We start from the raw sequence: 16,102 nt of genomic DNA, 5'->3' as shown, positions 1-16,102 counted from the left end.
CGTTTATTTTTCTTATCTATAGTTTAGCTTCAAAGTTGTCACAAAGCAGACATTGGAATTTTATCGTCATCTCTTTAAGTTGTGTTTAAGCCTGTGGGGGTGGTACTTCCTCCACGTAGATCCGGGACACTGAGTTCCAGCCTGTAATCGCATCAGCAGATCCGTAACCAGCACAGTTACCGACCCAGAATCCCACGCGCACGATCCCCTTGTGGACTTTCTCACACACTCCTTCGATTTGTCGCACGCGAAGCAAGTTCTTTTTAGCGCCACTTCCATGCACCATGTAGACCACACCATCAATCTCCGCTGGAGCCGAGCACTCAGCACCGTTGAAGGTGAAATACCATCGCCTGCAGCAAGTTTGGCAGTTGTAGATGCGAAGAACGCCACTCCAGAAGACGCGCAGGCCAGTTTTGTCTGCAGTTTTTCTGAAAACACATTCCTGCAGAAATAATAGAAGATTTAGCATTGATCAGAAAGCGATTGAAAAGGTTTGTGTTCAGTAAGTTAGTAAGAAAGGGCAACAATCTTAGTGAGGTTTATCTTGAACTGTAATTTAGTTAAATGGAAATGATTTAGCAAATTTATGACTGGTACTTTCCAATGCTTTTTAGGCGGTGACGCCTATATGTTATCGCCCGGTGGACGGCCGTGTGAGGTGTGCGTGAGAGATTACTCCAACCGAGTAGCACTGGGAACTAGGCACTTTGTTGTTTACTCGGTTTCGGTACGCCATCTTTGATTGTCAATAAGTATGAATCAACTTTAAGAGCATCCATCGGCAAAACGCGTTTGATTTCTAACGTACAGTTAAACGGAGTTTTTGGGTCAGGGGAGAATGATGTACTGGATAGTTGTGAGCTCGCTTAAAGAACTTTTTTACCGTTGTACGTGTATTCGAAGTCGGCATACGTGATGGCAGACTAAGGCCGGTTAGTGTCACGCATGAGACCGACGGGCAGCAGTATCTTGATTAGATTGCAAAGGTGAGCTATCTGAAATCATTGTTTGCTTTGACGTGTATTGTTGTCGATAATATTTAACTTTAAGTTAATTTTCTTTACTTTTCCCTTCGCGACTCGCCATCTTCCTTTTACTGCTTTTGATAATATTTATTCGGGTATTTATCTCAATAATAATAAATAATAATGTGTGGAGATAATGAACTCAGAAAAAAATTCTGAGTTCACAGATGGGATTTGAACCCACGACCTTCCGTACACTAGTCGGACGCTCTAACCACTGAGCTACTGAGAACTCTAGTGATGAGCAGTGGTCATTTGTGGGTGACACAACGACTGCATCGCGCAATCACATTATGTTATTTATCTCAAGCCATTAAAAATAACACAGTGACGGTATCAGTATTCCTATTTGTACGAGAAGCCAGAGTTCAGAAAGAACTTCTACCCTATTGCTGATTTAGCTGATCTAAAATGTTTTGTTTGATAAGTTGCAGAAATTCATGTAAGTGATTCTAGTAAGCGGTGTTGACTTCATTACATTTCAGACCATTTCAATATGGAAATGTCACACAATCTTCAGTATCGACTAGGTGTGGAAATCAATCCTGGGCCTTTCTGTTGCTAAATGACGAAGTTCATAATGATTTAATGTATTTATCTTATCATACTGTAGGTTTGTAATGTATTGGAGGTTCGTTTTGTAGTCAAGGCAAATAAAAATTAAAATGAATAAGAAAAATGCAATTTCGGGGATCATTGTAAAGCGTCATCGCCTGTGCATGCATGTATGCGTGCCGGTTATTGATTCAGCTAAAAGGGAAAACGCCTAATCTCGTACCCAGATCTTCTCAACCGTGGTAAGTAGACATCTGGGTACGAGATTAGGAAAACGCCATCTGTTAACGTGAATGATTAAGGCTAACCATTGAATAAGAAATTGAGTACAATATTTACCTTGATCAATCCAGTGTCCTTTTGTTCGTTCAGATTCTTGAACACGCACTGTTTCCAGTTACCTCTCCATGTCCCTAGAGGTCCCTGGAAGCCTGGAGGGCCCTTGCTTCCTGTCTCACCTGCGCCACCTTTGGTTCCTTGTGAACCCATTGGGCCTGCGGGGCCTTGGCCCACTGGTTTTCCATCGTAGCCTTGGTCTCCTCGTGGTCCCATGGGTCCTTGAGGGCCGGGTGATCCCGCAACACCTGCTGGTCCCGAAGTAAATGCGCGTCCGTTAGTTAATTAAACCCTTTCTGTTAATTGATAGAAAGATGCACCTTTCATTTACACAATTACACTGAAGTAGGCAAATTTAGTTGCCAGAACATCAGCTATTAAAGCTACAGCATAAGCACATTTATATAAAACAATGAACTCACTTTCTTATCATTTGCACTTGTTTTGTTGTCCTTTGCGGTACACAATGTTATCAGCGGTAAAAACAATAAACATAACATGATGGTCATCAGTGAAATGTTCATCCAAGATGACGCCATGGAGTCCTTTTGACCTGTGGAAAAGAATAAATACTGAATAAATTTATAGGTGCTCTTTCGGTGCTCTTCAGTGCTCTTCAAGGTTTAAACGCGTTTTTTTTGTTTATTATTCAAACAACACTAAAAAAAGAAAATTTCGGCGATTTCCCACGTTGAAAACCGTCCGAAGGTCGTTTGAATGTTTTCTGATTATTATCTGAAAACTACTGAAGACCGACAAAAGACAGCAATTATTATTAACGGTAAAGAGTAGCAATGGTTACAGTGTAAAATTGGTTCCTTGTTATTTAGTCTATACGTCAGCTAATGTGGTCTTTTTTCAGCGCTTTTGCATCACAATAGTTTAAAATTTAAAAAATAAAACAGCTGATGCGAACAATTTATGTGGCAATTAATATTACTCAATTTTCTGGAAGAAAAGCTGCTAGGTTGAAAAAGCGTTTTACTGTGTTTTGGTTGCCAACATTCAAATACTCAGCATATGAAGAAATAAAAGAATTGAGGTTGTTGTTGGTGTGAAAGAATAGTTTTCAGTGATTCGCCAATTAAGCAGAGGAAATTTAGCGAAGTAATTCTTCCTTTGCAGTTTGAAAGACCTGATTGATAACGCACCTACCGTGCAACCGTGGTTATTAAAGGTAAGGTAAAGTCTGCTTCGAGCCTAGTGGCCCATACAGGCCGGAGCTTATCCCGGTTTCCGTAGCATTAAGCGACTAGGAGTATTGCTACTCCCCCCTGGATGGGATGCTAGTCCATCGCAGGGTTACCCCCCAGCAGTAAATTCGCCGGTACCCATTTATACACCTGGGTGGAGAGAGGCACTGTGAGAGTAAAGTGTCTTGCTCAAGAACTCGAACCCGGGCCGTTCGACTCGGAGTCGAGCGCGCTAACCATTAGGCCACCGCGCCTCCCACGGGTTATTAGGGACCTTAAGATACCAGGACGGGACGAGCTAGGACGGCTACCGGAAGTAAATTTAGACAACCAGGCATGCGCACGAGACCTCTCGACTCATCTCCCGGCCGTCTTCTTTTCGTCGAGGACGGCATTTCACCCGATTTGCCGTCGTATCGAGAACGTGAGTATTTTACGCTTGTTTTAGCTCCTTAAATGTTCTAATCGACATTATTTTCGGTTATACCGACGAGAATGTTTATTAAGTTCGCATTTTTCGTGATTGTAGCGTAGAAATACCTTGAATTTCGACAAAATGTGAAAATATTCTTCGTCTGTTCATTTGAGTTTCAGTCGCTATCACGCCGGTATCGCGAGTGATCAAGCGGAAAAGGAAACCTGCAAAGAAAATTAATCAGTGTAAGTACAGTTGAGAAAATTATGTATGAACGAGTGCACTGAAAGCATATGTCGAGCAAATTTAATAAATGTACATAAATAAATCGATCTTTAGTTGTGAATACCCGGCCGAAACTTGATGTTGTGTTTGTTTATTACAAATTCAAAGGAAAGCCACTGCTTCTTTGAGAATGAGATTGTATCCTTTTTTCTAGGTCACTCATCTGAACCAGGCCAGATCGTTTCGTGCAGTGTTTTCGTGTTTTATTCATACGGAAATGTTGAATCCTTTATTAAATACTTAGGTGTTTGCTTTATATAAATCAAGAAGAACAAATTCAGCGTCTTCCGTTCATAATCGTCTAAGTTTGATAGGAAATGATTTCTACCAACTCGAAAGGATTAGTTTTGTAAAGTGCTTTTATAAAGCTCAAATTATTGACATCGCCGTCCTGTACGAAAATACACATCTTAAGCATTTTATCTTTAGCGACATGACGGGACCCGCGTGAATTTCCCGCGGCCACTGCCGTCGCCGTCCTGGCCTTCCCGTCCTCGTATCTTAAGGTCCCTATTAAAGGTAAAGGTGATTTTCTTATGAACGTAACAGCTTTCTATCTTTCTCGTAAATATACGAGTGTTGCGTTTAAACAAGTTGTCTAGTTTAATTGTTCTGTTCCGCTTTAATGAGTTACACGTTAAAACAGGTTTGAAAATTGAGCACGTTCAAAAAAAAAAACCCGACAGCAACAAAAACAAATTAGCAAAATATTCTACGACCTTCTACAGCGCAAGAGAAAACAATCCCTTTAGTCGCTGGTCTAAAGAAGAACGGGAACTGATCGCCTTCATTTTGTTGGTAGCACTCAAGCATTTTACATTCTGTCAAAAGAGTGCAATGTTAAACAATGTTCTCTTTATTTGTCTATGGCAATGGCGAATATACGGCTTCACTGCGCAAATGCTTTACATTGTTTAGTTTGGCTAAAGTTCATGTTTTTCCTTTTGCGATCAACTGCGGTTTACAAATTTCCTAAGGCGTTGATATACAGTAGAACCCCAGTAACTTGAAATCGGATAACTCGAACAACCCCGCTAACTCGAACACACTTCCATTTCCCTTGGATTTGAACCCACCTTTCAGTCTTAATAAATCGACCCCGATAACTCGAAACCCCGCTAACTCGAACTGTTTTTCGTTTCCCTTCAGAGTTCGAGTTACCGGGGTTCTACTGTATTAATTTAAATAATCATAACATAATGCAACCATGAAGTCAACGAATCGAACCCAACGAGTGATCAGCTTCATGCAACTCCCTCGGGGGAGAGTATAATAATAACAATAATAATAATAATAATAATAATAATAATAATAATAATAATAATAATAATAATAATAATAATAATAATAATAATAATAAAAAATATTTATATAGCGCCAGTATCCTGAAAGTTCAAAAGCGCTTTACAGTAGTAACGTGTTAAAACAGTATTAAAAAAAATAAATATAAAAATAGTTAAAAGGTACAAAAAATGCTTAAAATCTAATACTAATAAAAAATGTTGCTAAAAGTACTATATAAATACTACAACGAGGCTACTTCCTGAGGTCCAAATCCTTACCAATTTACTTCACTTACCATTAAGACCCCCTGAAAAATGTATCCCTTTCGTGCATCCCTTTTCAAATAGTTAACCATCCCCCGCCCCTGTTGCTAGACTGCCTTAAGATTCATACACGTCAAAATGATTTGTGGTAGAATCTTAAGCCCCATTGGTCTGCCAAGGCTTTGCGCTAATTAATATTCAGTATTTACTAAAATGGACTATAATAAAATAACCAAACATCAAGACAAGGTATGATGCTTTTTAGGTCGATACATATGTAAGTTCACAGTAAGTTGATCTTTTGGCTAAAAACATTTCCCCACCTTCAACTCCCTCTTATTTTTACTATCTTCTGGATTACCATCTATGCTATTTTTTCCAGCTACTAGCCGTGGGGCACCTTTTTTGACCCACATTTGCTGAAAATGATATTTTAATGTTGACATTGTAAACAATTTAATTTTGATTTGTGTCTATATTTAAAACTACCAAGAAATGCCAATTCATAAGTTGATTAGTTGTTGTACATCATACCTTAAGGTTACTATTTTAAGCGGCTACTAATTTTAGCGAATTGGGCGAAAATCGCTAAATTTAGTACTCGCTAAAATTTGTCTCGGTCAAATTAAATACTCGTTAAATTTAATTATTCCCCCATCACAAAAGAAAACAAAATTAAACATAGTCGACTTGAAAAACTTCTTTTTAAACTGGATGCCTTTGTTCTTTCTGGCAATGCAAATTTTCATTCAATTGCAAGTGAGATTGTTCTTTAACTAAACATTTATTTCCATCTTAGCTATATGTTCATTAAAAACTGGTTTACACGACACCACTAATTTTTTAAAATTGACGGAAAAATCGCTAAATTAAAAAAAATCGCTAAAATTAGTAGCCGCTAACAAAAGTAACCTTAACATTAGGATACTAGTGCGATCCCACAGAGAGCTCCCGAATCCCATACAGTACATTGGATCGGCGTGAAATCAATTGAGTAACATAATCTACCGAAATATTGTCTCAACAGCATTGTAAATACATCGCGGGGGGGAGGGGGGGGGGGGGGGGCACTTAAAAAAACTTTTTACGGGGAGGCTCCGCCCCAAGCTTTTACCCCTTACCCTTTTATATACCGTTTTGACAGAAATTGTACCCCATTTCGTAGACCTTTTACTGAAAAAAGGTACCCCTTTCATATACCTAAAAGACATGGCATAGACTTAGAACAGGACGTTTTCTTGTCTTTTCATGCAGCGCTTAATAAATTAAAATAATACAGCCAGAAAGTGCGCCTGTTCGAAATATTTCAATTAAAGGCCGTTTTAAAAACCTAAAAGACAGATTTTCATACCCTTTCATATACCCAAACTTATGAAATCCCTACCCTTTTATATACCTGAAGCCTGAAAAAGGTACCCCTTTCGGGCGGAGCCTCCCCGTATAGGCCATTATATGAAGCACCCCCCCCCCCCCCGGGAAATACATGTACAAATAACTAATAAAAGAACAGTGAAAGAATTATCTGACGCCAAGCAAAAAAAGATAGTTATTTCGCAATTTGGGCATGGCTAAATTTCGTGACATCAGCCATTATCAAGGATATTTCGAAACCAGGTCAACAAATAAATGCAAGGTTTCATGCGATAAGGCGACCAATTAACTGAAGCGAATGGAAAGCAAACAGACAAAAATGTCATATGCCTTCAGACAATTTATATTAAACGAAAAGTACTTTATATTATTCGGGTATGTCATCATAAGTTTATGAAAAAAAGGGTTCTCTGAGTCGTGAAGGAAAGGATATAAATCGGCAGTTAAATAAGTTCAAATGGCTTGTTTGTTCAATGATATTGATAAATAAGATTTAAATTATATGGGCAGCAAATTCTGCTACATGCTAATGTTTGGTAAAGAGGTTGAGCAAATTCTGCTTAAACCTGTCACTGGCCTGTAGCCTGAAGCGACAAGGGTATTTTTAATTTCCTCACCCCTGGATGGGACATCCGAGGCTTGTCCTTGGTTGGTTGCCTCTAAAGTTTAAAGGGCTGGCACCAATTTAAACTCCTGGTTGGAGAGAGGCACGTGCTGCCGGTGAGGGTATAGCCTGTTCCAGGCTCTCGGTAGTTGAAGGGGTAAGCGAAAAACGCGGGCGAGCGAGAAAAAAACGAGGGAGGACGAAGGCGAGTGAAGGAAAGAGAGCCTGTAAGAATTTCTTTAACGACCCTCTTCCGGTATAGCAGGAGCTGCTATACCCTCTGATTGGCTGATTTTGACAGTAATGTCAACACATCGGAACAAGCGTCAGTCAGAAAGATAAGCGAGCGCGGTTTACGCGCGTGATTTCGGGGAAGCCGAATTGTGTTCCAGTTTAGAAGGTTGTCTTTAAGATTTTCTTGATATTCAAACGTTTAGAAAAGAACAAGAAATCTGCCTAAATTGTGAACCAAGCTCTATTGTGGAAAAGAAGTTCTCTATTTTGCCAACTGGATTCAGGAAAAGTTTAATCTTTCAGCTTTTTCCACGACGACTGCGATGAAATCGAAAATCAGTGTGTTCCTTTGTAGTTGCCTCTCCTTTGGTTTCGGTGATGTTGGACCAAGTTGAGCAGCTGAAACAGCTTGGATTGTCGGCGGAACTCAATCATATAGAAGCAAATATAACGAGTAAAACAGGCAACAGGCTTGTGCCTGCGAAAATCTATATTTGAATCAGGCGGTGCCAGAATGTAACGCAACGAACACGGGAGGTAAAAAACCTTGACATCATCGATCTCAAGAGACAAAGCGCTCGATTATGCAAGAAGCATAACCTTTACAACACAGAGTGTCTCTCTAAAACCAACTTTAATTTTTCTCGAAGTAAAGCCTCAACAGTCTCTGGAGAAGCCGCACAAAGATTTTAATTGTCATCCGTGATATGATACAAACAAACAGGTCCGGAATCACACTATTATTAAATGCAAAGAATCATCATTTTCACGGATAAATTACTGACCCTGTCCTTCCAAAACAAACATCTTGAGAGCTTAAAGCATATCTTGCAAATAGAAATGAGCCAAAACAAACCGCACAAGCGAAACCTGTAGCAAATATAATTCATTACTCAGTACTCTACAAACAGGAAACCATGCGGCGCAGACCTTTGGCCTCGCGCGAGAAACAGAAGAACATCCAGGGCTCGAACCAGCCGCTCTGGGTGCACATGTTGCCTTATTAATGAAAATATTTTTTGCACAGTCATCTCACGCACGTTACATTTTGTTTCCGAATGTTTCTCATACTAAATGTTATCGAACATTTTATAAATGTTTTGTTTTCCTTTGTGGCAAACATTTAATTAGACTTGCATTTTCTGTAGCGTCGGAAGCGTAGCAACCGAAAAATTTCAGAAGTTAAGTCAATCATTTTACACTCAGGTATAAGCGAAACTCTCAGTTTCTAAGGGTTTGCTAGACTGTACTTTGCGGTAGAGCGATTTCTATTGCTAAATAGTGAATTTTATTGGGAGGGAGGGGGCACCTGGTTTGGCAAACTTGATATCGTTGTGCGTGCGGAACTCAGCTAAAGCCAGTCCCAGCAGCGCATTAGAATTATCAATCCGTAAAACTCTGAAGAAAACGTTACTGAAGAAATTCAGTCTGTAAATACGAATGTTTATTTTACTAGAACTGTTCTAATAATACGAAAATCATAAAAAACGCTTCATCTTCTTCATCTTGCCAAATTGGCTTAACTCAAATAATTACTTCTGCTTAACTTGTTATCTACCTTTGCAACAACGATGAAAAGTTCATTGCCCCGTTAATGCTTAATATGCTTATCTATAGCTTAGCTTCAGTTAAAGTCTCTCTATTCATAGTTTGCCCTAAAGCAGAAATTAGAATTTTATCCTCGTCTCTTTCAACAAGCTTTAAGCCTGTGGGGGTGGTACTTCTTCCACGTAGATCCGGGACACTGAGTTCCAACCAGTGTGCGCGTTAGCAGATCCGAAACCAGCGCAGTTACCGACCCAGAATCCCACGCGAACAATGCCCTTGCTAACGTTCTCGCACACTCCTTCAATTTGTCGTGGGCGGTGTAAATCGTTTTGAGCGCCACTTTTATCTCCATTTATCATGTAAACGACACCATCAATCGCCGCAGGGCCCGAGCACTCAGCGCCATTGAAGGTGAAATACCATCGCCTGCAGCAATGGTGGCACTTAAAGAGACGAAGGTTGCCATTCCAGAAGACACGAAGCCCCGTATTGTCCGACGTTTTGTAAAAATCACATTCCTATAAAAGTGCAAAGATTAAGAAAAAAACAGCCCTCTTCTGGTGAGTCCCAACTTGATTTTGTAGGGCCTGGGAACTTATTGGTGTATGTTTTTGCCTAACAAGCCTTTTAAGTCAAAGGTCCTGTTTTGTGAAAAATAACCTCCACCCTTTAATATGCAAAGGGCTAATATATCAGTTAAGGCTAATTTACACGCTGCGATTTGTTAGGCCGATTTGTCGGTCACGATAGATCGAGAAGCAAATCGGCGCATGTGGATGGCAATCCGACGCGCAAGCGACTCCAATAGGAAAAACCTGTGTCCGCTGCACTGATTTTCGCTTCCCGATTTATCGTGGCCAACAAATCGTAGTGTGTAATTTGAATATTCTTCGCTAAAAGTGTGACGTTAGGTTTGAAAGTTAAAGATTACGAACGATTTTGCAAAATAAAAAATGTTTGTTTAGTTTTCTTTTGGGTCTATTGCAAGTTCTAATTTTGTTTTGGTAAGTGTTTTACACATTCGTGTACCTTTGGTAATGACGTCAACGAATAAGCGTTAAAATAAACGCCGAGATATTTGATGTTAATTTTAATTTAAAAATGAGGCTGGATAAGGCAATGTTTCCTAATTTAGCTTTTGGAACTATATTATCCGGCCCTTTTCATCTTATTTTTTTTAAAATTAGATAAAATTATTTATGTTGACATGGATTGTATAATTTACCTTGATCAATCCAGTGTCCTTTCCTTCGCTTAGACTTTTAAACACGCACTGTTTCCAGTTACCTCTCCATGTCCCTGGAGGTTCCTGGGAGCCTGGAGGGCCTTGGCTTCCTTTTTCGCCTGTGTCACCTTTGGTTCCTTGTGGACCCACTGGGCCCATGGGCCCTTGAGGTCCCTTGGGGCCTGGAGGGCCTTGGCTTCCTGGCTTGCCATCGAGCCCTTGGTCTCCTTTTGGTCCCGTAGACCCTTGAGGGCCGGGTGGTCCCGCAGTACCTGCTGTTCCCGCGGGTCCAGGGCTTCCTGGGATACCTGGGATTCCTGGTGCGCATAAGCAAGCACCATAACCACAAGTTTTATATGGTGACGTCGACTGAGTGCCCTAAATCGAAAAAAGTAAAATGTGCATTTGTTAGCTAAGACATTTTCAGAAATCCCTTGATATCTTATTCTGCTTGAGCAGTCTTTTTAAGACGTCCATGCTGCTTGCCGACATTGTGTAAACATTTATTGCGTATTTTCATTTTTATCTTGGAGGAAGTTCTGTTACAGAATACTTTTGTTGCACTAGAAAGAACTAGAACTAGTGTCACCTGAAAATAAATTTATCATGCAACGGCCAAGTTAACAAAGAAGAATGGGAAGGATAGCAAGAGCATTAAGTGTTAGTTAATGCATGTTAATGGCCCAGGCAGTGAAGTCATAAAGAATTGGTACTGCAAAATTTACAGTCCAAACTTGTGAGGCGCGTTAGCTGGGATTAAACGTAGTTGTATTCAGTGTTGTCAAGTAGTGGGCATGTTTTGTTGAATACACACATTATGATTCCCTGTAGGTGCGTCTCACAAAGGGATGTGGGCTTTTGACTATTGAACTCACTTTGTTGTTGTCATCCGGTTTACCGTTGTCGGAGTTGTCCGATGCACAGGCAATTAGCGGTAAAATAAGTAAACATAGCATAATGGTCGGCGAAAATTTCATGCCGAGAATCATCGAGAAATATCCTCTGTCCTGTGGATAGGAATATAGCAGTAATGTGAATAAACAGCCGATCACTACTGATGCTTTGACACTGCAGAATCCTTTATAAAGTAATGTCTATGTTTTCTTGTCGTCCAGTTAATATCCTCGCAGTCGTTGTGATATTTCTTAGTCCTTTTGAACTGCTTTAAAAATAAAAATGCCAAAACCACCTAATACGAGGAAATCGCAATCTCTGGCCAGAGAATTTCTATTTTTGTTAATCGAGAAAATGAGAAGGGCAGTAAAAAGCGACCGGTTTGATAAATCGTTTTCTTCTGTTGAGTATTTCACATTCAAACACTTTAGCAAATCTCTACTTAGTAAACAGATGAAAGAATTGGATTTTAAATTTCCTTTTCTTAAGATTAAAAATGCTCTTTAGAACTTGTTAACTTCGTAGTCAACTCCCAATAAGTTACATTTGAAAAAGAATATTGACAAATATAGGCCTTGGAATCAGAAAATGTTTAGGCTGCGTTCCCCCATCCCCACGTCGGGCTGGATTTACGAGGCAGAGAAAGTAAACAATTTTGCGAACAAAATTTTGTGACGTATATAGCTTCATGTGTCTGAAAATATAATTTTCCTATGTAAGGTAGGCGCACGAAAATCTTAGGATCAAAAATTAAAGCGAAAAAAGTGAAAACAAGACTCAGGACAAAAAGAAAAAGAAAAAAGGCAAAGCTACGAGTGAGCTTGACAATTTTCTGTGTATTGATTTCCCGTTTCTTTATAATTTTTTTGGTCATTGTGATATTTAACTTGGATGTTCGATTCAGCACTGACAATTAAAAGCATTTTATTATAACAGACATAATTCCAATCTGGTGAAAATAGTATAGTTTCCATGTGCGTTAAAAAATCAAGTATTGATATATCAACCTGTCGACATTTTCTTTGAATAAATGTAAACTTCAGAAACGTTTAAGCTCGTTTAGAATATTAAAATAAAAAAAAAAAAAAAAAAAAAAAAAAAAAAAAAAAAAAAAAAAAATTATAATTTTTTTTCCTTCTCTTCACCAAAAAAAAAAGAAAAAAAAAAAATTACCCCCAAAAAAAAAAATATAAAAACACGATTCGAAAAAAAAAACCGTCACTTTAGTTAAAGATAAATAAATACTACACTAGAGCCGTAAGAACAAAGTGAACTTCCTACAATATATCCTTACCTCAGTTTTTAACGATCGTATCTGATTCAGTGTGCTGTATTAATACGACCGCATACGGTGAAATAGAACTATAAATTTTGTTAGCTGCAATTCGTATTATGAAGAATCTGGCATGAGGTTCATCTCAGCTTTTGGCAAAAGAGATGGTTTTTTACTTTCAGTAGGTTTCAGAATTTGGCAACGCCGAATTAGGTATTTGGCATGTAGGTCATTTCATCTTCAGTTTTTGGTTTTAGAATTCAATTTCACTTTGGCATGCGGTTTTCAGATTTCAGTTTTAGGCATTAAATCTGAGCTTTGAGCTTTCAGCAATTTATTGTTTTGGAAGGCAGATAAAATTTCATTTTCTAGTGTTAATGGTTAATGGAGGAAGTTAACAACATGCTTCATGGAGCCGCGGGTTTCACTAGTCCAGTCCCACTCAGTTTTCCTCTATCCTGCAACCGAGACCCTTTGCCTTGTACCTGCCTGCAATGGTAGAGAGAGATAAAGATAGATAGATAGATAGATAGATTTATTAGCAAACTCAATTGCAGTCGCCGGAGTGGCTGAATTACGAATTACTTTAGAAGAACTACCAGTAACTGTTCTCGAACTATATATTTTCTTCATTCTAGCTTGCCTAGCAGTCATTTGTTTTCTGGGAGAGCAATGATGCTAAAATAAAATCTTGAGCTTCCTACTTAGTCTAGACCGGTGTAGAATTTTTATTGTATTCTTCCGTCTAAATATCAATGACAATTTTCTTTTAATTTGCTCATTATTTGGTTAAGGTCCATGAGCTGTATGTGTGTCTGATTATGTATTGATATGATCAGGGGAAACAGAATGCTTAGGCTTGGAGCATGAGGGGCTTGGCCATTATTGTCACGCAAAATGATTCTCACAAATACATGCATGTGGCACATTTAGAATGTCAACCATGATAAAGTCAATAATAAAAATAATATGTTATTGCTTATTTTTTTTGCATGTTAAGACGGCTCTTGCTTCTAAGTTCCTGGATGAAACCTTGTTGTGTGCCCATTAAATGAATGTACTCTAGTGTGTAAGCAGTCCACTCTTATGAAATCTATTGCAAGAGCGGTAGTTTGCTGTGTCGTTATCAAGGAGGGATAGTTCCATGCCGCAAATAAATGATTATGTAAGCAACTTCAAAGCGTTTGTGTTAAAAAATAAACGTTCCAAGCCCATTTCCTTAAATGTGGAAGGGGACAGGGGGATCTGAACCTTCCGTACCTTTTACTTCCGCTTCCTGCCCCTTGACGTATTTGTTCCCTCCCCTTTGTCCCATATATCTTGCGAAATATAACGAAATGTTGCGAAATTTCGCTCGTTTTCTGCCGGTTCCCGCCACCTACGAAATCCTACTTCCCGCCCTCTCTCCTCCCACCTCCCGCCCCTTTTCTACCGGGTTCTCCACCTCCTGTCATGTCCTCACCACTTAAATTTCCAAAATAAGCTTACCTCACCAACTAAATCGAATCATAACAGTTTGCTGTTGTTTATAATTTATGTTCTTTCCAGCCTTTTCTTTTTCTTCCTGCTCCGAAAGAGGAAAGACGAAAGACTCTAGGGAAGAGGTAGGTACGAGGCCAGTTTTCGAGAAATGTTACAGGGAGGATCCTGGGAACCAGATTAAGCTGATGTCACGTGCCTGCGTCAAATGTCGATTACCGCGTTCACCGTCATAAACGCACTTGTAGCAGGCATTGCTAGCTAATTCTCTTTTATTCCTCGCCACATGGGTGTTACTCGCTGTAAAACGGTCATAAACATGGCACCCGTTTAACAACCAGCAAAAGAAAAAAAATCAAAACCTTTGAGCAAGCTGTTGCACTTTTATTACTTTAATCAAGGCATCAGCCGTCATTCCAACATTAACTAGGTGGTATTTAACCACCTAGATAAATTCTAAATATTTAGGTACAACTATCAAGCAATGGGCATCTATGCTTCAAACATGCTGCCACTAACTTCCTTAAAGCCCGAAGTTTGGCGCTGACTTGTTCACTTTCAAGTAGAAAATTTGCACCACCACGGCTTAGGGTTGTCGAATGTCCCGTGGCATTGACATTGCCAAGCGGTTTTGCTTAAGGGACACTTGCTGGGAGTCACCCCACACGTACCACCTTCACGGCCAAGGCATTTGCACCTGTGGAGATTACGCAAATGATTAATAATGGTAATAGGACTGAACAAAAACCTTTTTATCCTAAGCTGCTTATGGTTCTTGGGGCTTGGCTTCAAATTGTAAGGCACGATGTGCCTAAAATTATTTCTACTATCCTTGGATGGGATGCTAGTCCATCAAAGGTCACTCACCAGCATTTTGTCAGGCTGGGCCAGAACAGTGACTCATTTATACTCCAGCTGAGTGAAGAGATGCACTATTGGAATTGCCTTGCCTAAGAACTCGACACAGTGACCCCTGGCCAGGGCTCGAGTTCAGACTGCTCGATCCGAAATCGCCAGCGCGCTAATCAGTCCAACAAGTAGGACTGACTAGAGTACAATCAAAATTAATAAAAGGTTTTAATGCTCTTCTCGAGTAAAAAATAATTAAAAAACTGGTAATAGTCTCAGAGCGGTTTTCACTTAAGCATCGAAAGTAATTTTTGTCTGCTTTGGTTTTGCATTACTTCTCTTGCAAGGTGAAAACAAGACAAATGCCAGACGATTCGAGACAACACAACATTCACTCACGACAGACGTCTCTTCTCCTCACACAAACAATAACACCCTCCCTAAGAGGGATTGTCTTACATTCGCGTCCAATCCTTTAACAACTACGCTTAGTGATTAGTTTAAAAATCCCGCGCCACCTTCTCAGCCAATCAGAACTAAAACCAAAACCAATCGGTGTCTTGCTTGCACATGTTTCCCCGCGTTTTCTGCCGGCTACATGTATTCGCTTTGAATTTTTTTTCGCTCACTGGATTGTCTAGTTTTTTTTTTGTGATTGCTCAGAGTAATTACTTTGCTTTTGGTTTAAAGACACGCACTACTGAACAATAAAGAAATCTCTACCTTCCATTACAACTCTGCCACACTATCCCAGTCAATGGCTTGCTCCATGCGCTACACCTGCTCCAAGTCTCATAGCAATTACCTAGAGCACAAATGATATTAGTATTTGTACTTGGTTAGTTTAATAATAATAATAATAATAATAATAATAATAATAATAATAATAATAATAATAATAATAATAATAATAATAGTAATCATCATCATCATCATCATCATCTTGCACTTTTTCTATAAGAATAATAAAACACGCAATCGATTTCCATTATCCCTTTCGTTTTAAACCGTGGACTTGCTAGCAATATACCATTATTGTTTCAACGCAATTGAGAATGTCAAGCTTAGCCCCAAATGCTAGATCATACAAGAAACCTCACTTACCCAAGCCAGAAGTCGGCCTTCCTTCAACCACTGAGACATTTAAAAATGCACAAGTTGCAAATACGACAAACAACAGGAATGTACGACGAAAAGCCTTTACATAAAAAGATAAAGAACAGAATCGAGTATCAGATGACTGACTGAGGTGACCGAATGTTTTAC

The 16,102-nt window shown here is 39.3% G+C and overlaps 2 protein-coding genes and 1 long non-coding RNA gene across 4 annotated transcripts in view; 1 reads left to right on the top strand and 2 right to left on the bottom strand.

Moving 5' to 3' along the window:
• Positions 1 to 85: 85 nt before the first annotated feature.
• On the bottom strand, positions 86 to 12,578 carry LOC144648225 (uncharacterized). Its single transcript, XM_078507842.1, has 4 exons — positions 12,530 to 12,578; positions 11,217 to 11,348; positions 10,342 to 10,719; positions 86 to 445 (listed from the first exon to the last, which is right to left on the bottom strand). The coding sequence occupies exons 2-4, from the start codon at positions 11,328 to 11,330 to the stop codon at positions 86 to 88; spliced, it is 852 nt and encodes a 283-aa protein (XP_078363968.1). The 5' UTR covers positions 11,331 to 11,348; positions 12,530 to 12,578.
• LOC144652024 (uncharacterized) lies at positions 3,489 to 3,855 on the top strand. Of its 2 annotated transcripts, none has more exons than XR_013570433.1 (2): positions 3,489 to 3,536; positions 3,707 to 3,855. It is a non-coding gene; the product is annotated as an uncharacterized LOC144652024 (long non-coding RNA). The 2 variants fall into 2 exon arrangements; XR_013570432.1 differs by having other exon boundaries at positions 3,498 to 3,536; positions 3,701 to 3,855.
• Positions 12,579 to 14,461: 1,883 nt separating the features above from the next.
• LOC144651975 (hydramacin-1-like) overlaps positions 14,462 to 16,102 on the bottom strand; it is a 36,573-nt gene continuing 34,932 nt past the window's right edge. The window contains exons 2-4 of the mRNA XM_078512059.1: positions 15,941 to 16,034; positions 15,560 to 15,641; positions 14,462 to 14,684 (exon numbers count right to left, since the gene is read on the bottom strand). Of these exons, the coding sequence (XP_078368185.1) occupies positions 14,546 to 14,684; positions 15,560 to 15,641; positions 15,941 to 16,034 (315 nt within the window). The 3' untranslated portion in view covers positions 14,462 to 14,545. The remainder of the gene's footprint in view (positions 14,685 to 15,559; positions 15,642 to 15,940; positions 16,035 to 16,102) is intronic.

This window comes from Oculina patagonica, chromosome 4, assembly GCF_052425735.1.
Source record: "Oculina patagonica isolate OP01 chromosome 4, crgOcupat, whole genome shotgun sequence".
Lineage (NCBI taxonomy): Eukaryota > Metazoa > Cnidaria > Anthozoa > Scleractinia > Oculinidae > Oculina > Oculina patagonica.
The sequence above is the reverse complement of the archived record's forward strand: the minus strand, read 5'-3'. Positions and strand labels throughout refer to the sequence as shown.